The sequence below is a fragment of the Medicago sativa genome, chromosome 2 (assembly GCF_051527215.1).
Source record: "Medicago sativa cultivar Bolivia chromosome 2, Bolivia_mono, whole genome shotgun sequence".
Taxonomy (NCBI): Eukaryota; Viridiplantae; Streptophyta; class Magnoliopsida; order Fabales; family Fabaceae; genus Medicago; species Medicago sativa.
The window spans coordinates 15576786-15601944 of record NC_140750.1 but is presented as its reverse complement, the minus strand read 5'-3'; the positions used below and the strand labels follow the sequence as shown (position 1 = coordinate 15601944).

At 32.0% G+C, this 25159-nt stretch overlaps 2 protein-coding genes across 2 annotated transcripts; one reads left to right on the top strand and one right to left on the bottom strand.

The window, feature by feature from the left end:
* Positions 1-5458: 5458 nt before the first annotated feature.
* LOC146944926 (protein argonaute 2-like) lies at positions 5459-11527 on the top strand. The gene is made up of 4 exons (XM_085743315.1): positions 5459-5947; positions 6976-8185; positions 9025-10781; positions 11125-11527. The coding sequence occupies exons 1-3, from the start codon at positions 5527-5529 to the stop codon at positions 10481-10483; spliced, it is 3090 nt and encodes a 1029-aa protein (XP_085599441.1). The 5' UTR covers positions 5459-5526; the 3' UTR covers positions 10484-10781; positions 11125-11527.
* A 5260-nt stretch (positions 11528-16787) lies between these two features.
* Positions 16788-19422, bottom strand: LOC146944925 (O-fucosyltransferase 23-like). The gene is made up of 3 exons (XM_085743318.1): positions 19006-19422; positions 17735-18552; positions 16788-17616 (listed from the first exon to the last, which is right to left on the bottom strand). The coding sequence occupies exons 2-3, from the start codon at positions 18480-18482 to the stop codon at positions 17021-17023; spliced, it is 1344 nt and encodes a 447-aa protein (XP_085599444.1). The 5' UTR covers positions 18483-18552; positions 19006-19422; the 3' UTR covers positions 16788-17020.
* Positions 19423-25159: the final 5737 nt, after the last annotated feature.

Sequence of the window (25159 nt, the reverse complement as noted above, 5' to 3'; positions counted from 1 at the left end):
TTCTAGTTAATCTTGTAGTCATTGTTGTTTGTTTCGATCAATCATCATCAACATTTCCATGCAAATCAACAATTCCAGGTGATTGTCCAAGTCAAACTCAACCACAACCAGAAACCTCTAATTAGTGTAAGTGTGAAAATCCAACTTTCTTCAAAATGCTGAAGAAGCTTCATCCAGGCACAAGCCTGGTAAGCTTCATCACATTTTTGGAAAGTGTATACATAGCTTTCAAGGTATACATGATGGTGAAGAAGAGGAAAAAAAAATCAAAGACAAATGTGACTGTATTGAACAACATTCGTGTCAGGGTTGATGGTAATTAATTACGTTTTAGTGACAGCCGAAACAATGATAAGTTTTAGTGACAGCCGAAACCGTAGGTAGAAGTCCATAATGTTTTTAAAATGGTCTCCTTAGAATTAACTACGTTTTGTCCGTAGGTAAAAGTTGGAAAACATGCAATGACAACCCTTTGGCACTGACAGATAGATTTAGCTACGGAAATTTGTCCTATAGTGACGGATTTTGGCTGTCACTATAAGTGAAATTTCTTGTATATTTCTTTTAGCGATACAAAGAAGGTATGGGTTGAGCCCGGGCGTGTGCCCGGGCTAGCCGGGTGGTAAAAACGCCCATGTGCGCAATGATCTTGGCTAATGGTTTTACCAAGTTAACTTTGACGGTGGCTTATTGGGATGTTCCAAAATTTATTCACGACTATTTTTTCGCATTTGCCATCTCAAATACTTGATATGTTGGTATGATAGAACGTAATTGTATGTAAATAAACATAAACACATGATATGATAAGTAATTATCATATTTATATCTTATCATGTTGTGTGATTTACAGGCAAAGACAAATATTATAATTTTTTATTACGTTAACATGTTTGTTTTTAAGTGTAAAATTTATCCTGTAAGTACAACTCAATTGGTAAAAGTTGATAAAATGTTGCATGATATGGAGAGATGCAAAGAAATAGTGAAAGAGATGAATAAACAGGAGTAAAAGTAAAATGCACTTTAGATCCTGCACTACGTATTTAATATTGTAACTTCACGTGATGAAAATAATATGAATGAAAAAATAAACACTTAAAATTTGTTTGAATATTGGACTTTTTTTTTTTGACGTTAAAGACAATTTCATTAACGAAAGTCTGACAATAAATCACATGCCAAGACTACAGAAATACAAGGCGGAGTTTCTTCGAACCATATGCAATCTAAATTCTTAAGAGCATATTTAGCTAAATAATGAGCAGCTTGGTTGGTTTCACGCCTAATATGCAAAAAAATTAAACTACGAAAACTACCCTTAAAACTAATACAATCTCGGATAATAGAGTCAACATAGTTGGAAGATTGTTGGTGAGCATTCAACGCTGAAACCACATTTAAAGCATCTGATTCTGCTATAAGATTCAGAAAAGACATGTCTTTTGCAAATTCCAAACATTTCCGCATAGCTAAGGCTTCTGCAACCTCTGAATCTGGTAATGAAACTAAGAAAGAATTATTAAAATAAGACACAACAAAGCAAAAATAAAACGGTAAAGATAAAATAATAAATATTGTGATAATGGTCTACATTAAGTAAATATCATCACAACCATTTTCAAGGCTACATACCAAAACAAATATCATCTGAGTCAACTAATTTCCTTTTTATTTAAATCAAAATAGAGTGCAAAAGAATAATGTAAACTAAAACTAAACATCTAACATAATTACAAACTAAGTTTCACTCACTAAGCAACCACCATAACACACCTACATAATACACCATTGTATCACACTCCCCTTCTAAATTTAAAGGTGTAGATGTGATGATTAAACCAATTTTTCTTTGCTTTTTCTATAGAATATTATTTTCTATCCTACCGCATAAACCAATGAATAGTCATGTCATATGTAAAGAGTAAGCAAGACAAACAAAAATTACAATTCAAAATTGAAGAGTCCTACCGAAAATGGTTTTTTCTAGATTACCCTCTCTTGTTTAGAGGGTATTTACCCCCTCATGATATCAACCAATCAAAATATAATATAAAATGAGTAAAATTTTTTTATTAAAAAAAATCAATTTTAGGTAACTTTAAATACTTTTAATTTTTATTTAATTATAGACAAGATTACATTATAGGTCCTTTATCTTATTTATTTGTAACACTTTGGTCCTTTATCTTTATTTTTTTTCCGTTTAGGTTTTTATCTCTCATAAAAGCACATATACATCCTTTTTCTAATTTTTTTTATTAAAAAAATACATAATTTTATTTTTTAAAATATATTTTTATTAAAAATGAAAAAAAATCCAGAAATATGATGAAGATGTTCATCATCTCCATCTTCTTTCTTTGAATCTTCATCATCTTCATTGAATCAGAAAAAATTCTACACAAATATATCTCCAAATATCATGAATTAATGTTATGTTCACCTCAAATCTTCTTTTAAACACAAAAATCAAAACCTTAATTTCACAAATGTTGCAAGGCGGATGGTGGAGGCTTAGAACAATTAAAATTTCACATCAAATTTCTTTCATCTGAATGTCCTTAAATTTATCGGTTACATTCATAAAATTTTATGAATGTAAGTGATGAATTTAAGGACATCTAGATGAAAGAAATTTGATGTAAAAAATTTATTTGTTATAAGTCTTGTAGTGTAAATTAATTAAGATTGAACACGTTAATATAATTAAATAAAAGAGTAAATTAGACTCTTCTCCCCTCAAAGATTCTTGAATTACACTCCCTCCCCCTCTTATTCCAAACATATTAGAAAACATTTCATTCCCCTCACTTAAGAGAAGTTTGAATTACATTCCTCCCTCTTCTTATGTTAAAATCTACACTTTACTTCCTCAATATTTTTTTTTTTAATAATCTAGCAAAATAAAATAAAATAATCTAACACACTTAAAAAAAAAGTATTGCGGGTCTATTTTAACATAATCAAAATTTGAATACATATTTTTCGCTATTTTTTATTCACAATTACATTAACATATAGTTTTAAACCCTATTATAAAATATGAAACAACCAAAAAATAAAATTACAATAATTACTAAATACAGTAAAATATGGTTATTTAAAAATTAGTTTTATACTATAAATTATAAACTTAATAGCAAAATATTTAAGTTTAATTACCATTGATATTTAAATTATAAAGAAATGAATATATTTTTCTTAAATGGTGGTTCAAAATTAGTATATATCATAAAAATATTTATTTATGTTAAAATAGATTAAAGTGTAGTACATATTTAATTATTAAGGGAGAGGATTGTAATTCAAGCATCTTATAGGGAGAGGAGTGTAGATTTTATTTTTAAAGGGATGGAAGTATATATTTTAACATAAGAGGGGAGGGGAGTGTAATTTACTCTAAATAAAAATTAAAAGTATTAAAAGTTACCTTATGATTAAGATTAACTTTCTTATTTTTAGAAAAAATTGATTCATTTATTTGACATTTAATGTTGTCTATGCATATTACATTTTGATTGGTTGATATCATGAGAGGGTAATTACCCCTAAACAAGAGAGGGTAATGTAGTTCTCACCACCGAAAATGCTTGAAAAAAAAAGTGATGGTTGTCCAAAACCAAGATTTATACACACAAATTTATACACGTAATCACATATATTTACACAAAGATGATCATGAATAAGAAAATAATACTTAATAAAAAATACAGCATGTCAGTTCATTAATTAATATTTTTCATTAATACATCGTGTGAGTAAGTGATAGATACTCAATAGTTAAGGTTCCTTACTCCTCTGTTTCTTTATGATGAAATAGATATGATGACGAATTCTTTTTGGTGTGGCCATTCAGGTAATCACAACAACGATATTTCATGAATATTATATGGCAACTTTGTGCACCACCAAAAATTAAAAATCTTCTTTGGTGAATTTGTCGTTGTTTTTTCCAACTCGATTTAGTGTGTGTTTGGTATAGCTTTTGCATCCAAGAATCACGGTGAAACATATCTTCCAATGCAAATTTTAAAGCAAAAGTCAAACTCTACTAATTGTAGCTTCTATGCAAACCGAGTTTTTTTCAATCCCACCGGTACACCAAACACAGGCTTAGACTTCGTGATAAAGGTATTAATTGTATGTCCAACTGTGTATTATGTGATGGTAATGATGAGGACAACTTTCACTTGCTTTTTACTTGTTCAAACACAGAAAGTATTGTGCACCACACAAGCTTTGCGTAGGTTGTTTTTGATGTAACACAGAGAATGAATGATGCCCCTGCTATTATTGTTGTGTTACTACAAGAGCTTGGCCACGATAATTCTAATACGATCTGCGCTATCATATGGGGTATTTGAAATAAATGGAATGAAAAACTTTGAAGCAACAAGTTTATAGTGCAGTACTCTTCAAAAAAAAAAGTTGATTATTTTACATACTAGAAGAGTGTTCAAAATTTTCAGTCTAATACATACATGTCTATTGTTATTAAATGCCAAAAGTCAATCTCATGAGGAGTAAATTCCAAATTTGAGCATTTCCATCGGATGATAATCATGTTAGAAACAACATTTGTATTTAAGATGAGAGTGATCCATTCATACTTGCTAGAACTAAATGGTGTAGACCGAGATGTGCGGGGGCATATTGGTGAAGATTTTGATTTTTTTCAAAAGATTTAGTACCGTTGCATGCATATTCAGAAGAGGATTCAACCCTTCGGTCAAAACAAAAAAGAAGAGGATTCAACCCAAGACATATAATTAAATTGTAAGAGATCTCATAGCATTTTATCCGAATGTTCTTGAGTTTTTTTGTTTTTTGAAGAAGTACTCTTAAGTTTTTTTTTTTTTTTTTTACGGAAAGTACTTTTAAGTTATGTTGATATTATTTGACACAATATAAATACATACTTACATCTCAATAAAACTACTTGAGTGAATTGATCCAATCCAAATTACCATACTTAATCAAATATGAACGGATTTTGTATTTTTAAAATCGAACCAAATTAAATCAAACGACACCGCATCATTATAATTTTACATTAGATTTTTTTTTCCCTCGAAATCGATTCAAAGTTCAAACTATTATAAATTTTGGTAAAAAAAAAAATATTTCCTTTTTTTTTTGTGGTGGCCGGGTAGATTTTTTTTCCCTCGAAATCGATTCAAAGTTCAAACTATTATAAATTTTGGTAAAAAAAAAATATTTCCTTTTTTTTTGTGGTGGCCGGGGTTTGAACCCCGTACCTTGCATATATTATGCATTGTCCATATCAACTGAGCTAAGCTCACGAGCAAAAAATTTCCTTTTTTTTTATCAAAAGTATACTAATTTCATAATCCAAAAAAAAAGTATACTAATTTCATAAAATAAAATATTGAATAAATTCTTCTTAAAAAAATATGTGTATATATATTGAATAAATTCAATTTTTTCAAAATTTACTGTAATATTTTTTTTTCCAAAATTATTAGAGCTTTTGATCTAACCCTGATCAAGTGATTGCCCCCAATGGAAGCCGCCGGCGACGGTTACGACGGACGACGAACTCAACAACCGACCGACGAGGTGAGTCTGCAACCAGAATGGCGACGCCGAACTGCTTCAACCGGAAGAGAGCAAAACCTTACACTCCAACCAGAATGGAGACGAGGGAAACCAACCGATTCTCCTTCTCCTTCCGGTGCCCGCGATGAAGGTGAAAAGAAGCTAGAAGAGCAGAAAAAGGAACCAGAATGGAGAAGCTCAAAGGTGAATGCAAGTAATGTTTGGGAACCAGAATGGAGACGATCAAGGTCCGGTACTAGTGCTACTGCTACTGCATATCCATGGAATCGAAATTATGGTGTGAAGAAAACGGTGGGATCGAGTTCGAGTGGTGTTCAGAGAGGTAGAAACGTCGATGAATCACGGCGAAATGCTCCATCATCAGGTATATTCAACATCTTAATCAATAAATTGTTTAGTCTAAATTTGTGTATCTTATGTTTTTAATTTGATGTACCAAAATGACTAACGAAAAACACATTCGTTGACCAAACTGACTAACGTGAGATACATTTAAAGACCAAACTTACTAAGGAGAGACACCTTCGGTGATTTTTTTATAATTTCGGTTAATTCGGAGACTATATTGATAGTTTCTGACACATTCAAAGACCAAAATGATTGATTACTCTTTAAATAACAAGTTGCACTCTCTACCTAACTTGTGTTGCAATATGTTTGGTACACAAGTCCTACATTGCTTAGGAATCGAAGCCGATGGTAGTTTATATACAACACGCACACTCCTCAACCCAACAAGGCACCTTTTATAAAGGACAAAACCGTAAGGGCTTACACCCAAATCGGACAGTACCTTGAAATGCGGTGTGGTGTACTTGAGGGTGGAATAGAACACATTACATGTTGATGTTAGAGCTACTAGTTAATCTTTTTTTTTTTAGAAAAACTACTAGTTAATCTTAAAAGGTATATTTTGGTTGTCTTGAAAACATGAAAGCAGAGAGAGCATGACATAATCTATTTTGCTCAATTTTGTTTGCATACAAAAGGGTACTAACTATTTGTGTTATAGTAAGAGTAGGAACAAGGATCAACATCTATCGAGCAATGGTTGTTGATACTTGATACAGAGTTGTTTTTCACTTTGTTTTATGATTTCAATAAATTCTTGGAAGTTGAAAACAAAATGAAAATAACATGTGGTTTTTGTGACTGTTAAAGAAGACGAAAACATATTAATATAGGATGAAAACAAGAAGGAAATACTTTTTTTTTTTAATCATTGGATTACTGATAAGAATCTAGGATTGGTTTGGTAACTTACAAGTCATTCTCTTTCGTTGAAATTCCTCCCCATGTTGACATTCTTTGTATACATCTGTCCACCGAAAAGTGTTGTTTAATTATTATGCCAATTTTTCTTTTGCTCATGATTTTCCATTTTCCTAGCAGATTACATAGTTCCCAACCTTGTAAGCCTGCAAATATCGGATAATTTAGCTACATCATCTTGTGCGCTTGAAAAAAAGGATAAAATTTTGCCTATTCAAAGACCTGACGGTGGTGGCACATTAGCGGTTCTTACAAGCACACTCCGTGTCAATCATTTCCCTGTTAAGTTCGATCCACGGAATATAATATTTCATTATAATGTTGCTGTCAAACCAAAGTTTTCCTCAAAAGTTGGCCAGCCTCGGAAGTTATCTAATAATGATCTTTCCATGATTAAAGAGAAATTGTTTTCTGATGATCCTGGGAGGTTTCCCTTGGACATGACTGCACATGACGGTGCAAAAAATATCTTTAGTGCAGTGCAGTTACCAGAAGAGACCATTACTGTGGAGATCTCTGACGGAGAGGATGAAAAGATCACTTCATATAGTGTTACCATTACACTTCTTAATAAACTCAGATTTCGCAAGTTAATGGACTATCTCTGTGGGCAATCATTCTCTCTGCCTAGGGATGTTTTGCAAGGGATGGATGTGGTAATAAAAGAGAATCCTGCTAGGTGCACAATTGCTGTGGGAAGATTCTTCTATCCCACAAATCCTCCTTTGGTAATGAAGGAACTTCGCCCTGGAATAATTGCAGTCGGGGGATTTCATCATAGTTTAAGACCTACATCTCAGGGCCTGTCCTTATGTGTAGACTACTCGGTGGTGCCTTTCCGAAAGCAAATGTCGGTCTTGGATTTCTTGCATGAGCGTGTTGATAACTTTAACTTGGATGAATTTGAAAAATTCAGGAAATACGTTGAGGAAGTGCTTATTGGATTGAAAGTTAGTGTGACACACCGTAAATCCCAACAAAAATATATCATTGCAGGATTAACACCCACAGTTACAAGGTATGTCACTTTTCCCATTGACCATACTAAGGGCTGGAAACTTGAAAAGGAAGTCAATCTTCTTAGCTTTTTTAATGACAAATATGACAAGGACATTGTATACAAAGATATTCCTTGTTTAGATTTAGGGAAAGGCAACAAGAAGAACTATGTACCCATGGAATTTTGTGTTTTAGCTGAAGGCCAAAGGTATCCTAAGGAGCGTTTAGATGGTAATTCTGCAAAGACATTGACGGCAATGGCTCTAGCTCACCCAAGTGAGCGGCAAGGTGCTATACAGAAGATGGTGCAATCTAGTGATGGACCTTGCGGGTAAGACGAATGTTGGTTCAATTGTATTATTTTTAAATGTTAATACATTTGGTACTTTTATTACTTTCCTTGGTTGTTGGTTACAAGATGCATGAAATGGCAATGATGGATTTGTATGTATCATTAGGTACTTATTTAAAGGATAAATTGCATGTTATATACACCCTTCAATTTTGACCCTTGTGTGAAGAATGTTGCAATGACCCCAAAAACTTCATACTAGGTGTCCTACTGCAAAGAGGAAGTTGGTAAATTCATTAGATAATCTAAACAAGAGATCGATCAGAAGGAATTCAATGATAGGGCAAACAAACTTACTTGCTAGTAGGAAAGAACTACAATTTGCTCTTAGAGCAATCTCTGAACCTATTAAGTCTATGAAAACCAAGAATGTCAACTTTCTTGGGAAGACGAGAAGGGAATATAATATTTGACCGAGTTCCTAGCATGATTGCTAAATTTGCAACTAGATACCTAGCTAGATAATGAGAATCACACTGCAAGATTCCTAATGAAATTATGAAAATATACGGACTCCTAATGAAATATGATTTCTGCATTGGAATTTTAATGTAGTGCTGACAGTTAATTTTCAAGTCATGAATAATTAAACATGATGAATCCTCGAAGTGGCAATTGCTATAGCTTAGTCTATAAGTGCAACTTAACAGTTCTTCAGCTTTCTTTACATGAATTCTGGACGTTATTGGTTGAAATATTTGTATAGAAATAAGAACTGGATTTATGTCTATGAATATATTTGTGTATATTATTTGTCCTTTATCTTGGTTTTCTTATTTGTTGGAGACACGTCTCACTTACAATCTGCTCATTGGCAGGGGTGATCTTATTCAGAACTTTGGAATGAGAGTCAGCACGACCATGACAACTATTCAAGGACGTGTAATTGGCCCTCCGGAATTGAAGTTGGGTGATCCAAATGGAAAGAATGTCAAGATAACAGTGGATCTAGATAAATGTCATTGGAACCTTGCTGGAAGATCAATGGTGGAAGGCAAACCAGTTGAGCGTTGGGGCATTCTTGATTTCACCAGTATTGGACCGTATAATAAAAAATTAAGACGAAAGGAATTCGTTGAAAAGCTTATTGGTAAATACAAAAAGTTGGGTATCTATATGCAGGAGCCTATTTGGTATGAAGAATCTTCAATGAAGATACTTACGAGTCATGACTTGCTATCTGAATTACTTGAAAAAATCAACAACATTTGTAAATATAACCAAGGTCGCTTACAATTTCTTCTCTGTGTGATGGCTAATAAAAGTCCAGGTTACAAATACCTCAAGTGGATTTCTGAGACCAAAGTTGGTATAGTGACACAATGTTGTTTGTCTTATAGTGCTAATCAAGGGGATGACAAATTCTATACTTATCTGGCTCTCAAAATCAATGCCAAGCTCGGAGGCAGTAATGTAGAGCTCAATAACAGGCTCCCTTACTTTGAAGGTGAAGAACATGTTATGTTTATAGGGGCTGATGTCAATCACCCTGGTTCGCACGACAACAAGAGTCCGTCAATTGTTGCTGTGGTTGCAACCGTTAACTGGCCTGCTGCAAATCGTTATGCAGCACGTGTTTGCCCACAATTCAATCGTAGTGAGAAAATATTGAACTTCGGGGAGATTTGCGTTGAGCTTGTAAGTTGCTATTGGCGGACGAATGGAGTCAGGCCTGAAAAAATTGTTGTTTTTCGTGATGGGGTGAGCGAGTTCCAGTTTGACATGGCTCTTAATGAAGAGCTACTTGATTTGAAGAGAGCATTCCAAAGATTAAATTATTTCCCAACGATCACTCTTATTGTTGCACAAAAACGACATCAAACTCGATTTTTTCCAGACAGTTGGAGGGACGGGTCTTCCAGCGGCAATATTTTACCGGGAACGGTTGTTGACACAAAAGTCACTCACCCCTTTGAGTTTGACTTTTACCTTTGTAGTTACTATGGAAGCCTAGGTACAAGCAAACCCACCCACTATCATGTTTTATGGGATGAGCACAAGTTTACATCTGATGAATTGCAGAAACTTATTTATGAGATGTGCTTCACCTTTGCAAGGTGCACTAAACCTGTGTCTCTAGTCCCTCCTGTGTATTATGCTGACCTTGCTGCTTATAGAGGACGATTATACCACGAAGCAAAGACTGGGATGCAACCTAAGAAGTCAAAAACATATTTGTCTTCTAAAGATTCATCATCGATTCCACCGACAGCTTCGTTTGAACAGGGATTTTACAGGCTGCATGCTGACCTGGAAAACATCATGTTCTTCATCTAATTGGCCTATCATCCACTCATACAGAATCGGGGGAAAATCTAATGATTTACTCCTGTCTACACATATATTATGCCTTCTGCTTTTTTCTACTGAAAACAGCGAAGTAGTTTTTGTGTGTGAATCTAATGGCTTATGAGTCTGTTTTCTAGCTTACCTTTCCATTTTAGAGGAATTTTATTCCAAGGAAAATTGACGGGCTCCAATCAACCTGGTCTCAGAGCCTAGATCTTCAAGTAATATTTTGATCTCCAAATGAGATCGTATTTTAGGCACTCCCTTTCTCTTCCCGCACCTTGAGGTATGCCATATTAGCAATTAGCATCATGTTTCATTGTTAATATTGTGAATTAATGTAACTCTATTTCCTAGCATCAATCTTTAATTGCTAATTTGTGACTGAAAATTGGCTCTGTTTTTTCTGTCTGGATATGATACCACTAAGCTGACTCCTATATTAAGTTGTTTGTGCAGTTTATAATTTCTATCGTTGTCTTATTGATTGTGATTTGGTAATCATGCTATTCTTTTAAATTTATAATTTTTCACATGAACACTTGGCTTGACTTGTATTGTATGCAACAATTATAGTATCTATTCCATGCCTTGGAATGATTTGTTCTATTCCTCAACATCATTTTCAGGTTATCTGGAATTCCAAAAATTGGTAATAGGTACTTCAGTCTTCAAATGCCAGGGTTGAGTTGAAAACTGGGAATGATGTAAATTGCCAGAGATTTCTATCAAGCATCTCAGTTTTCCTAATCCTATAGATGCATTACCTGTAAATACTGGTATCATAGTTTTCGACATCTACATGTGAATCTTCAAACTTGCATAGAAGCCTTTTAGAGACACAAATACCATCATCTCGGAAAGGAGGAAGTGTGAAAATTGGACAAAAATTATACTTCATGTAAAGACTGTGATTGATGACATGTAACCTATGCGCTCATTGATTAGGGAATTGATTATTACTTCATGATATTGTAACCCCAAACACTCGGAATCTGTTATCAAATCTTTCTTGGAACTTCCGCTTCTTGACACGTACGCCCGCGCGCTTACCTTTTACTTTAAACTCGAGCATTCTATGCACAACTTTTGTTTTATATTTTGAGGCACTACCACAATGTATAAGTAGGAGGTAACAGACACTCGTGCTTCATGAACACATGTATGAAATAGTTAATTTATGTACGACCAAACAATAACATTAAACCAAACAAATAAATGTTACATCTGTGACCTGAACAAAGTGGCATTCGTGCACATTCTAAGCTTACTAAGCAATTTCAATTTTATAAAAATAGTTTGGATGCATGCTTTAGGATGCACATTCTATACTTCTGGAAGTACTCATCCGAAATCATTTTCATGTCAACAAAATATTGATCCGAAAACTTCCATCTGAAGTTGTACAATGTTGTAAACAATTAGATGCTCACTTCCAGATTAAACCATTGTTTAGAGAAAAAGAAAATCCAAGTACAAACAAAATGGAGTCCTTGTTGGAGTTGGAATTGGGGGTTTAAATGGATTAGAGGGATGAAGTTGGAAGGGGGAGATTTGGGCGAGGAAGAGGGTTGCAAGGATTGCTAATTTTAAAAATGAAATCATGACTTTGTCCGGATGTTTCAATTCGAACAAATTCCGTTCAAATTCGTTGTTCCAAATTCTCATCCTGATGTGTACTTTTGATATGGGGTAAAATACGAGAAATGTAAAGCTTGAGAGGTATCTATCATACCAGCATCCTTGATGAATTCTTGACATTCGAATAAAGGTGATTGCTCATATAACCCCTGAAAATGGGGGATCTTACTGGAAGCTAGCTTTCGATAGTGTATTTTAAATTGTTGGCATATTTGAGCATATAGAGGGAAGATGAGCAATCGTCGTAAATAAAAGAGTTATACACATCTAGTTGGACCAAGGTGATTCAATGTAGTTGTTCAATAGGCCCTTCAAATTATTCATATTTTTTGAAAAAGTCGATCAAGAGTTACGACCTAATCAGAGTTTACACACAACAACAACAAAATCAATCGAGAGTTACGACCCTATCGGTTTAGGGGCCTGTGAGCAATCAAAATGGCCTATTGAGCAACCATCAAGTGCCTATGCTATCTTTTGCAATTGATGATTTCTCCTTCCCCTCATTTCTCAAATCACTTTTGAAAAGAGAAAAAGAAATTCCCGATTGTGCAATCCAGACTGGTTTGAGAAATGGTGGGAGGCTATGAGAAACTATCTTTGCAACTAACACTTGAATCAAACCACCTTAAGGTCTTAATTTCAACCCCATAATTAGAGGTGTCAATAGAGCCCCAAATTTCAAAGCCCACTTAAAAAAGCCCCCACCAAGCCCACTAAATTAAAGCCCCCTAATTGAAAAGAATTATTTGGGGCCAAGCCCACTATAAAATCTATTTATTTGTGGGCCTAATAAAGCCCCATATTATAATTTTTTTCTTAACAGCTTACTACGATCTTATTTTAAAAACAAGCTTATTCAAAACAGCTTATTTATGCAAAACAACTTATTACGATTTCATTTTAAAAAACAACTTATTCAAAACAACTTATTTATGCAAAACAACATATTTATGCAAAACAACTTATTCAAAACAGCTTATTTATGCAAAACAGCTTATTCGAAACAACTTATTTATACAAAATAGCTTATTTGTGCAAAACAGCTTATTCAAAACAACTTATTTATACAAAACAGCTTATTTGTGCAAAACAGCTTATTCAAAACAGCTTATTTATACAAAACTGCTTATTACGAATTCATTTTAAAAAACAACTTATTCAAAACAACTTATTTATGCAAAACAACATATTTATGCAAAACAACTTATTCAAAACAGCTTATTTATGCAAAACAGCTTATTTGAAACAACTTATTTATTAAAAATAGCTTATTTGTGCAAAACAGCTTATTCAAAACAACTTATTTATACAAAATAGCTTATTTGTGCAAAACAGCTTATTCAAAACAACTTATTTATACAAAACAGCTTATTTGTGCAAAACAACTTATTCAAAATAGCTTATTTATACAAAACAGCATATTCCGATTTAATTTTAAAAAATAACTTATTCAAAACAGCTTATTTATGCAAAACAACTTATTTATGCAAAAACAGCTTATTCGAAACAACTTATTTATACAAAATAGCTTATTTGTGCAAAACAGCTTATTCAAAACAACTTATTTATGCAAAATAGCTTATTTGTGCAAAACAGCTTATTCAAAACAACTTATTTATACAAAATAGCTTATTTGAGCAAAACAGCTTATTCAAAACAACTTATTTATACAAAACAGCTTATTCCGATTTAATTTCAAAAAATAACTTATTCAAAACAGCTTATTTATGCAAAACAACTTATTCAAAACAGCTTATTTATGCAAAACAACTTATTTATGCAAAAACAGCTTATTCGAAACAACTTATTTATACAAAATAGCTTATTTGTGCAAAACAGCTTATTCAAAACAACTTATTTATGAAAAATAGCTTATTCGTGCAAAACAGCTTATTCAAAACAACTTATTTATACAAAACAGCTTATTCCGATTTAATTTTAAAAAATAACTTATTCAAAACAACTTATTTATGCAAAACAACTTATTCAAAACAGCTTATTTATGCAAAACAACTTATTTATGCAAAAACAGCTTATTCGAAACAACTTATTTATACAAAACAGCTTATTTGTGCAAAACAGCTTATTCAAAACAACTTATTTATACAAAACAGCTTATTCAAAACAACTTATTTATTCAAAATAAGCTGTTTTGTATAAATAAGTTGTTTTGAAGAAGTTGTTTTGCACAAATAAGCTATTTTGTATAAATAAGTTGTTTTGAATAATCTGTTTTGCACAAATAAGCTATTTTGTATAAATAAGTTGTTTCGAATAAGCTGTTTTTGCATAAATAAGTTGTTTTGCATAAATAAGCTGTTTTGAATAAGTTGTTTTGCATAAATAAGCTGTTTTGAATAAGTTATTTTTTAAAATTAAATCGGAATAAGCTGTTTTGTATAAATAAGTTGTTTTGAATAAGCTGTTTTGCTCAAATAAGCTATTTTGTATAAATAAGTTGTTTTGAATAAGCTGTTTTGCTCAAATAAGCTATTTTGTATAAATAAGTTGTTTTGAATAAGCTGTTTTGCACAAATAAGCTATTTTGCATAAATAAGTTGTTTTGAATAAGCTGTTTTGCACAAATAAGCTATTTTGTATAAATAAGTTGTTTCGAATAAGCTGTTTTTGCATAAATAAGTTGTTTTGCATAAATAAGCTGTTTTGAATAAGTTGTTTTGCATAAATAAGCTGTTTTGAATAAGTTATTTTTTAAAATTAAATCGGAATATGCTGTTTTGTATAAATAAGCTGTTTTGAAAAGCTGTTTTGCACAAATAAGCTGTTTTGTATAAATAAATTGTTTTGAATAAGCTGTTTTGCACAAATAAGCTATTTTGTATAAATAAGTTGTTTCGAATAAGCTGTTTTGCATAAATAAGCTGTTTTGAATAAGCTGTTTTGCACAAATAAGCTATTTTGCATAAATAAGTTGTTTTGAATAAGCTGTTTTGCACAAATAAGCTGTATTGTATAAATAAGTTGTTTTGAATAAGCTGTTTTGCACTAATAAGCTATTTTGTATAAATAAGTTGTTTCGAATAAGCTGTTTTGCATAAATAAGCTGTTTTGAATAAGCTGTTTTGCACAAATAAGCTGTTTTGCATAAATAAGTTGTTTTGAATAAGCTGTTTTGCACAAATAAGCTGTTTTGTATAAATAAGTTGTTTCGAATAAGCTGTTTTTGCATAAATAAGTTGTTTTGCATAAATAAGCTGTTTTGAATAAGTTGTTTTGCATAAATAAGCTGTTTTGAATAAGTTATTTTTTAAAATTAAATCGGAATATGCTGTTTTGTATAAATAAGCTGTTTTGAATAAGCTGTTTTGCACAAATAAGTTGTTTTGTATAAATAAGTTGTTTTGAATAAGCTGTTTTGCACAAATAAGCTATTTTGTATAAATAAGTTGTTTCGAATAAGCTGATTTGCATAAATAAGTTGTTTTGTATAAATAAGTTGTTTTGCATAAATAAGTTGTTTTGAATAAGTTGTTTTTTAAAATGAAATCGTAATAAGCTATTTTGTATAAATAAGTTGTTTTGAAGGAAAAAAAACTTTAAAAATAGTTTTTTTTTAAAAAAACTTTAAAAGAAAATGTTTATAGAAATTTTGGGGCTTGGGGCCTTGAGGGCTTTTGATTTGTGGGCTTGCATGAATGTGGGCCTTTTAATCTTGTGGATTTTTAAGCCCCATTACTATGTGGGCTGGGGCCAAAACTTCAAGGCCCCATGATATTGACACCTCTACCCATAATCACATTTCCATTTACATGTGTAATGAGAAAATACAACGACTTGCTCTTTTACTCACATTTCCAACTAAAAAATAAAAAATTTGAATAAATGACTTGCTTGAATTGTCATTAAACATACATTTTGAACCGAAAAGTTAGTTAGGCATCCTCTTAAAAAATTTAGGTGGTGTCTAAGTCTCCTCTTACAGCTAGAATCCAACATAATTTTCCCTACACTTTACTCTAACACTACTTTGATCCCCCACCCAGATCATAGGTCCACGTGCTCTCCCTTCCTAATCCATGTTAGGGCTACAACTCAAAGCAGTTCAATTTCAATTATTAAATTAAAATTTATTTATTTATTTATTCATGAGGTACATGATTTTGCTTGCTTGAAACCTAAAATTAAGGATGGATGCATTCAAGAGTAAGCAAATTCAGAAGACCAGAAAGTCATTTCTAAATTTGGAATTTACAATGCAGCATTCTTGACAATGACAATGTTATTATGAGAATGAAATTCATAATAATCAAATGCACATAAGTTGTCGGACCCACATGAATTTCACGAGTAAGTATTACAAAGAAAGTGTTGGAGTGAATGCTACTAGCACTACTCTTCCAGAAATAAATATTTGAAGTATACCTCTTTCCTTTCTCACATGTGAATCCAATAAATCAGCAACAACACCAGTCAAATTACAACAGAAATATAGATGTACCCTTCTAAAGGAACCTTGTTTTGTAACAACTAGATAATCAATTCAACATCAGACAAAATTGTTTCAAAATAATATGTTAAATTTACATAACAATAAACTGAACCTCAGTGTTAGCAACTATATTCCATTGTATTCTCTTAACTATTTTATCCCTGAAAAATATTATTTTTGTTATTTTCAGTCCCTACATTTAATAAAATTAGCGCATGTTTATTCTCTCAACGAGACCACAATCACACTGTCTTTACATTTTTAAGGACTAAAAATGAATAAAATTTAAATTGAGACTTAAATGCCTGATTGTAGATATGCTTTACTATCTATGAAGTGTACTAATCAAACTCCGGAAGTGAAAAATGTGTAGACAAAATAATGAGGCTGTTACACTAAACTACTCAAAATTTTATATCAGAAGCAGAAAGTTAAATATGGCCTTTGCAATCATAGATACGATTGGTGCCATAGCTTATTGTTTGAAGACTTGATTCAGACATATTTGTAATCCATCTCATTGCACCATTTGATTCACCTTGTATATTGTATGCATAAGAAGGCCATCTTACATCAGCTCCGCACATGGTCGCGACACTCATTTTGATCATCTTCTGTGTTCTTTCAAGACCTATAAGACTTGAAAATGTGGAGAAACTGTTTCCAACAAATATATCAGCTTGTAAACAAACTTCATAGTCAATTGCAGACTGAATCAGATATGGATACTTGCTATAAATTCCTTCAACGCCAAGTTTCTTTTTCTCGAAAGGAAGAAACCCTTCTCCCCAGTCTTCCATTATGGAAGAATTGTTAAGGAGTTTATCGGCTACTGCAAGATAAACGGCAATCGGTGTTTTTTTCAATCCAATTATAGTGTTTCTAACTCTTTCCACTATCTCTTTCTTGCTACTGCATATCTGGTTTGTGTTCAATCTCTGCTCTAACTTTTTGCAATGAATCATCCAATCAATTTCTATCCTCATATGGACAGCCACATATGGAAGAGGCTGAAAGGAAGATCTATCTGTTGGGAAAAAACAACATAGAGAAATTAAGGAACACAATCAAGCACAAGAATATAACGTTGAAAACTCCAAAACTATCGAAAAAACCAGTTGTTTAAAGACAACCAATGGTCATACCTTTTCGCAGTTCTATTGGTTCAGTGTTTCCAACTTCCCTTATCCTTGACACAACCCTTTCCGCTTCGTTACGAATTTCATCGATCAAAACCAAGCACTCAAAAACCTTTCCATAGTCCTTCAAAGGCCAATGATCATGCCATAAGAAAGGGTTTTTCCCTACAATTTCAATTACCTCATAATCATCATAAGAGCCTTTACTATACTCCTTCAATTGTGATAAATCTCTCTCCAATGTCCACTTCCTTCCACTCCCTTTCGTCATTTCAAGCACTCGAGTTCTATTCAAGACATTGTTATACCGACCTAACCGAACAAAACCACTACAAAGCGCATTAAACTTTTCAAACTGAAATACTTTCTCAAACGAAATCGGTTGCAATTGATCGATTTCTTTGTAGAAAAGGGAGGCACTAAAGCTAGGCATCAAAAGTGTTCTATTAAGCATTCTAGCAGTAAGACAAGCCCTTGCGAAAGCGATTTTCTGATTGTTTAATCCCCAAACAAGCTGAGGAACTACCAAAAACTTAAATTGTCTAATTCCAAATTCATAAGAACTCATTGATGGAGGAGTGAGTTTGTGGTTAAAGACAAAATATCTCCATTCATTTCCACCAAAGCCAGGGAAAAGAAGTACTCTAAGGATCAAAACAGTAACAAGCAAAACCATGCATTTTGTAGTTATTGTATTCAAAGTTCCACCAAATAACTTCAACAACACCTCCATGCAAAGCTTCAACAATAGCATAAATCACTTACAAAGGATCAAAAACATCAAACTCAGTGCCAAGATCAAAATTTGAAGCCCTTTTCACAATCTGAAAGAGTAATCCAAAAGAACTAATCAGCAACAAAAAAAAAAAAAAAAAAAAAAAAACAGAATCAGCTTGACCCAGAATAGTATAGGGACTTGTAATGTGAAAAAGATTGAATTTTTATTCTGATATATGGCGATACATTCAATGTTATTAAAGTTTATGTCATTGAAATTGCATTAAAAGAAAGAAAAAATATTAAGAAAAAGAAAAAATGTTGCATGCAGATGCAGACATTTTTGAAACCAAAAGAAAGACCAATTCAGAACAAGCCAAAACAATGTCACGCATGTGAATGAATTTTGAAAACAAACATCATTATTATATGAGAATGTAGAATTGTGAAAAAGTAATACAAGAAAAAAATGCAGATTATATGAAAATAATAATAACAAGAAAGAAAGAAAAGAAGATTGAAATGAGAGATTATGGATGCATGCATGTTGATATTATTACCTATGTCTGGAGAATTATTGATGAGTGATTGAAATTGAATAACAGCGGTTGAAAAAAGCGCAGAGGAAGAACTGAGTGGGGGTGATGAGTGTCAAAACAACCATATGAAATGAAACCCAGAATTAAATCAATAATAATATTATTATTTTTGAGAAAGAGGGTGTGAAAATAATGTTATTATAATTAAATGTGGGGTGTAATGAATGGAAACATAAAATTAATGGAGCCAATAAGGGGTGTACAAGGTGTAGGGTGGACAAAGGACGAGCTAAGACGAATTTTTTGTGACGTGTATTTAAGTTATTTGTAGTTTGTTGTATAAATTGTTTGAACATCTTCATTTTTTCAACTACTTTTAGAATGAGATTCACGTTCCTTTAACAACATGAAACTTAAATCTAACATTTGTTTGGAGTCAATATTTTCGATCCAAACATGTCCTTAAATCCGATCAAACTCGATAATGTTTGTATCAATAAGACACTATCATATAGTGTCTTGTCAAAAAAAAAAACTAACATAGTGTGATATAGATGAGATAACTAATGTGACTATAAGTTAGATCTATAATTGATATGTATTGAACACCGTTTTTGTTGGAAAGGAGGGATCAATTGTTTAAGTAGCCTCTATATCAAATGTCTTTGGTTTCAGGCTGAAGATACTTTAGGATAAAAAATAAAAAAGAACTCGACGATGAATCAATTAAATCCATATTTGAAACATTGTTCATGACATGTTCATTTGAAACATATTAACCACAATTTATTTAGAATATTTATTTATGGGATAGGACCAAGGTGTCAAATTAAATTTGACATCAAATCCTAACCATTAATCCAACATTAATCCAACGTATCTCATCAATTCATTAATTGCTCACATGCTTGATGAAATTGATCCAAATTTTAATTTTAGAAATAATTTATTCTTTCTTTTCTTGGTTGATTAGTTCCCATTTTTGTTATATTTTGCATCAATAGATAGATGATTGCCATTTGATTTCTCCCTACTATTTTTTAGAGATTCTAATTACTAATTTTTGTTGGCTTATCTTTGTATCATGTTTATATTGGCTACGCTTTCATTTGTTGTATGGTTTTATTCTTGAGTTCATGGTGCTAATTTTTTTTGTTGACAAAATGCTGCTAATATTATTGTGTCGGGTGTTTTAGCATGCTGCTAATATTATTGTGTCGGGTGTTTTAGCATTTGTGCTTTGCTTTCGTTTAGTAGCATATGTTCTTTTTAATTTTGGAACCAATCGTTCATTCATTATCTCATGTACTCTTTATAAATCAATTTTCTTTGGGTTCTTGTAAGAAAAATAAAAATAAAAAAGGTTAATATGAATAAAGAAATAAAGATGATAAACCCTTAAAAAAAGATGGCAGTGAATAGTGTAACGAAACCATAATAATACTATCATATAATTTTAGTAAATGATTAACCAAGAGAAGAAAGAATATTTTATTTCTAAAATTAAAATTTGCATCATTTGATCAGTATGTGAGCATTTAATGAATTGATGAGAGACGTTGGATCAATGTTGGATTAATGGTTAGGATTTGGTGTCAAATTTAATTTGACACCTTGGTGTCATTTCATCCTATCCCTTTATTTATCTCTATTTTACAATTTAGATTCCTCAAAGTTGTTGATTAAGAGAGAACTGAGTTTGTACCAAAAAAAAGAAAGAGAGAACTGAGTATATATTTTTTATTGACCAAAAGTTTCAAGTTTAAGAACTAATTTGTTAGTATTTGGTTAATTTGGTGTCCTACTCTTATTAAACTAAATAAAGAAATAGTAAATCTGCAAAGGGACGGTGAGATTTGATGATGCATAAAGAATGCTTATAGGGTAAAGATAATTGAGACAAAATCTAAGACCAAATTTGAGGATATACCGGAAAGGCTGCACCTCCTTCATGGTATCTTCACCTATACTAATTGGATACTACTTTAATTCACACCAATTAACTTTAACGACTTTTTTATAGAAAAATATGCAAAGTATCAATTTAATTAATGAACCATATCATGTTACTTTTTATATTTTTAACTTACGACTTAATTACCTTTTTTTAGCCATTTAACTTATTTTTAACGATTTAGATGGAAGCGATGGATTTTTTTTTTTTTGGTGGCCGGGGTTTGAACCCCGACCTTGCATATATTATGGATTGTCTATACCGACTGAGCTAAGCTCGCGAGGACATAGAAGCGATGAAAATATTAGGAATGTAATTGAGTTTTGTTTGATTTTGCAGTAAGATTTTTTTACAATTTTAAGTTTTGTTAGTAAAGCATCACATTGATCCTTTAATTTTTTTTAAGAGAAGCTAAAGTTCATCCTAATTGGTATAGGATAAATCAAATCTGAAATTTTGAAAAAAACACACTTCAATATTTCAACTAAGGGCCTGTTTGTTTTGGATTTTTTTTGAAAAAAATCTATTTTTTTGAGTAAAAAATCACTTTTTTAGTTTTTATTGTGTTTGTTTGAGATTTTTAAAAAAATCCATTTTCCTAAAAAAATCATTTTTAGTCTCAAAATGAAAATCTATTTCAAGTAGCTTTTCCAAAATCTATTTTTTTCTTAATGCAAGGAACTCAAGTGTAAGTGTTTCAAATCTCAAAAAAAATGATTTTTATGATAGTAGACAAACAGAAATAGCTTTAGATTTTTTTTGAAAATTTCTAAAAAAAAATGTCTAGATTCTTTTAACTCAAAATAATCTATTTTTTTTAAAGCTGAAACAAACGCACCCTAACACCATTGGATCAAGTTAAATGAGTTTTTCTTTAATTTTATTCTATAAACGATATTGGTACGTTTTACCCAAATCGTTAAACCAACTCCCCTTGCACTACCAAAAAAAAGTTATAAAACACTACCAAAAAAAAACCAACTCCCCTTGACTCTATACATGACTCTCACGTAGAGCAGGCATAAGGTAGAGAGAATATGTTAAAAACTTTATAGCAAAGCAATATCACTATTACTTAAATAAACAAAGGTAATACTTTGTCGCTCCACGATAATTTTTTTCTTAAAATGGAATATGTCCATAGCAATCACGGTGTTCTTAAATAATTTGAGATTCTTTGTAGGGATTCAATTCAGCCACTAGGGATAGGAATGAACCAAAACACTCAGAATTCAACTAGATTTAATAGTCATATGAATTGAACTTAAGCAGAAAATTAAGTTTGTTAACTAAATAGGTTAAACTTAAACTATATATTGTTTGGCTCGTTTGGTTCATAGGTGGGATCAACTATATGTATATGTGTGTGCATGTGTGTGAAATTATGTGTGATGGTTTTAATATGCCTTTTGGTTTTATTGTTTTCGATTCTTTGTAGCTTGTTGTGTGTTTAGTTTTCTATACTTATTTGCACATTTATGCTTGTATTAACTTTGTATTTGGGTATGTTCTTTAAACAATATATGTTTGTGATAGATTTTATTTTACTTCAATTTTTTTTCTTTTTGGCACAATTTGAAGAGTGTTGCTTGATGATTTTCTTAAGATGACGACTTGAAACGCATCTCCAATAAATGGTGTAAGTGAGTCGTTGTCCTGGTGAAATTTGTGCTAATATGAAGTATTGGTTAATTTGGAAAATCCAATCAAGAACGTAGGATCCAATCAAATGGTAATGATTAGATTTTTTTAAGTTTTAGGAAAAGTGAGAATTGGTTTGAACTTCTAGAAAGATCAACCGTTGATTTCTGATTTTGAATTTTAGCCATTTCATAGGCTAACAATTCCTTCATTTGACTCATACATGCATCGAACATACCTTCATGCACTGTTTCAGGTTTGGAAGGCACGATGAACTAAGATGAAAGCACCAAATGATACAAGCCAAAATGTTCAAGAATACAATTTTAAAAGAAAAGTTTCATAAATGAATGTTTTACCACTTTCGAGCAATGCGTGCTCCTAGATTAGATATATTTTTTTAATATAAGAACATCAAGCAACTGATAGTCGGAAATAAAAGAACTAATCAAAGATCAATTTCGTATAATCATTACCCCCATCAATTTGTATTGCCATTGAAAACAATGTTGGAGTTGCAAGAAGTGAAGAAATAACTTATATTGGGTTCAAACATAAATCTACAACAATATGTGATCACGCTTATATTGCAGGCAATGCTGGAAAACAGGAGCAGTAGAGGAGCACCAAAGCCACTATAATTGCAAGTACTAGAGTGACTACCAATATGATCACAAATGCTAGAGTGGCTACCTGAACAATATGATGATGGTCTTCCAAGGGAAATTCAACTTGTAAATTTCTCGATGGGAAACTGTCATTCGATGTGTGGAAGTGTTGTTTTTGGATTTCCAAACTATTGTATTTGGATTTCCAAATTCTATTATCTACCGAAGTTGTTACTAGGTTGAGTCACGACCAGGTCGCTCTCTTTAAGACGTTTTGTGGCATTACCCAAAGTTGTGCAAGGTAGACTATCAACCACGCCGCCTCCAGGATAAAACAAGCCCAGCTACAACTGTGCGGTTAACTACTGCACTGTAGAAAACCGTTCGAGAATTACACCTTCAAATATGGTACTAAGACCACTCTTTAATACTGAAACCACTTTAATATGGTATTATTATCATTCTATTATGGTGCTAAGACCACTCAAATATGGTGTTTCCACCATTCTAACCCTTAAGTTCTCCAAACTATCAATATGGTACTATGACCACTCAAATATGGTGTTACCACCATTTCTCTTCAAATAGAAAAATATTGTTATAATATTTATATACCGTTAAGATTATTCTTGATTCCGACGGGACATTATTATTCTAAATAGGGACTATGATCTTAAAAGTACTCTTTATTCCGAAGGGACATATATTACCGAAGGGACTATGTTTTTAAGACCATTCTTAATTCCGAAGGGACATTAAACCGAAAAAGGAACTATGGTCTTAATAACACTCTTAATTCCGAAGGGACAGAAAGGAGTAGAAAAAGGAGAAGGACTTGTTAAACAAGTCGAAGGAGGGAGAAGAGATGAAAGACTCGTCAACACAAGTCAAGAAAGGGAGAAGAGAGAAAGAGTTCTCGACAACTCAATGAAACTCTTTGGTGTGTGGAATGCACTATGTGTGTTCTCTATTTATAGGGAAAATTCACAACTAATAAGTGAGAAACTTTGGGAACAAGTAATATGAGAAACTTTGGGAACAAGTAACATATTACTTTGCGATTAAGTAATTCACATATTAGATCTAGTACAAAAATATCTTAATTGAGTACTAAAATATATTAAATTTAGTACAAAAATATATTATATTATATACCAAAATATTTTAGCAAAACTTGGGGACTAAGAAAGCACTTTCTAATAATGATTAATTTCTAATAATGATTAAATTTAATGATTAAATTAATTATTTAATTTATCATTTCCAAATAATAAAATATATATCTATATATATTTTTTCTCTAGTGCTTATGTACCCCCATTAATTAGAGGTACACCCCCACTATATAAACACTACTAATGTGTGTGTTCCATCCGATGTGGGACTTCCACTTTTTTTAATTCACACAACACTAGTTCTACCCAACATGTGAATTTGTGTTTAGTCTTTTTACTCAATTTCCACACATGTTCCAACAGGAAGTGATCGAAAGGTGTTTGAGGTGCTAAAACAGGGAGAGAAAACCCAATGTCGGTGCTGGTTGTGACAGAGCAGAAGAAGAAGAAGAGGAGGAGTAGGAATTATGAATCCCACATCTCCATGATGATGATTATTATGAGTGAAGATGAATTGAAAGAAAGTCATTCAAATGAATGAGGTGCTTGAAGAGAAGAATGACAATTTGCAACTGTGGCGGTATGTAATTGGTAAAGAGAATAAGGTCACTTTGAGAGGCGTAAATGAATGAGGTGTTTTTTTTTTTTATTGGCATATAATAGATACGTGGGGGGAGAAGCCAAATATATATCCCAAATATTTGGTTGCTTCTAGGACTGACAATGAACCGAGCCAACTTGAATAAAGTTTGGAATTTGACTCAATAATTAACTTGTTGAATTCAAATAAACGACAAACTCTCTCTAAATTTTTTAACGTTGTTACATGTTTAAACGTGGGTTCCAAACTCTGATCT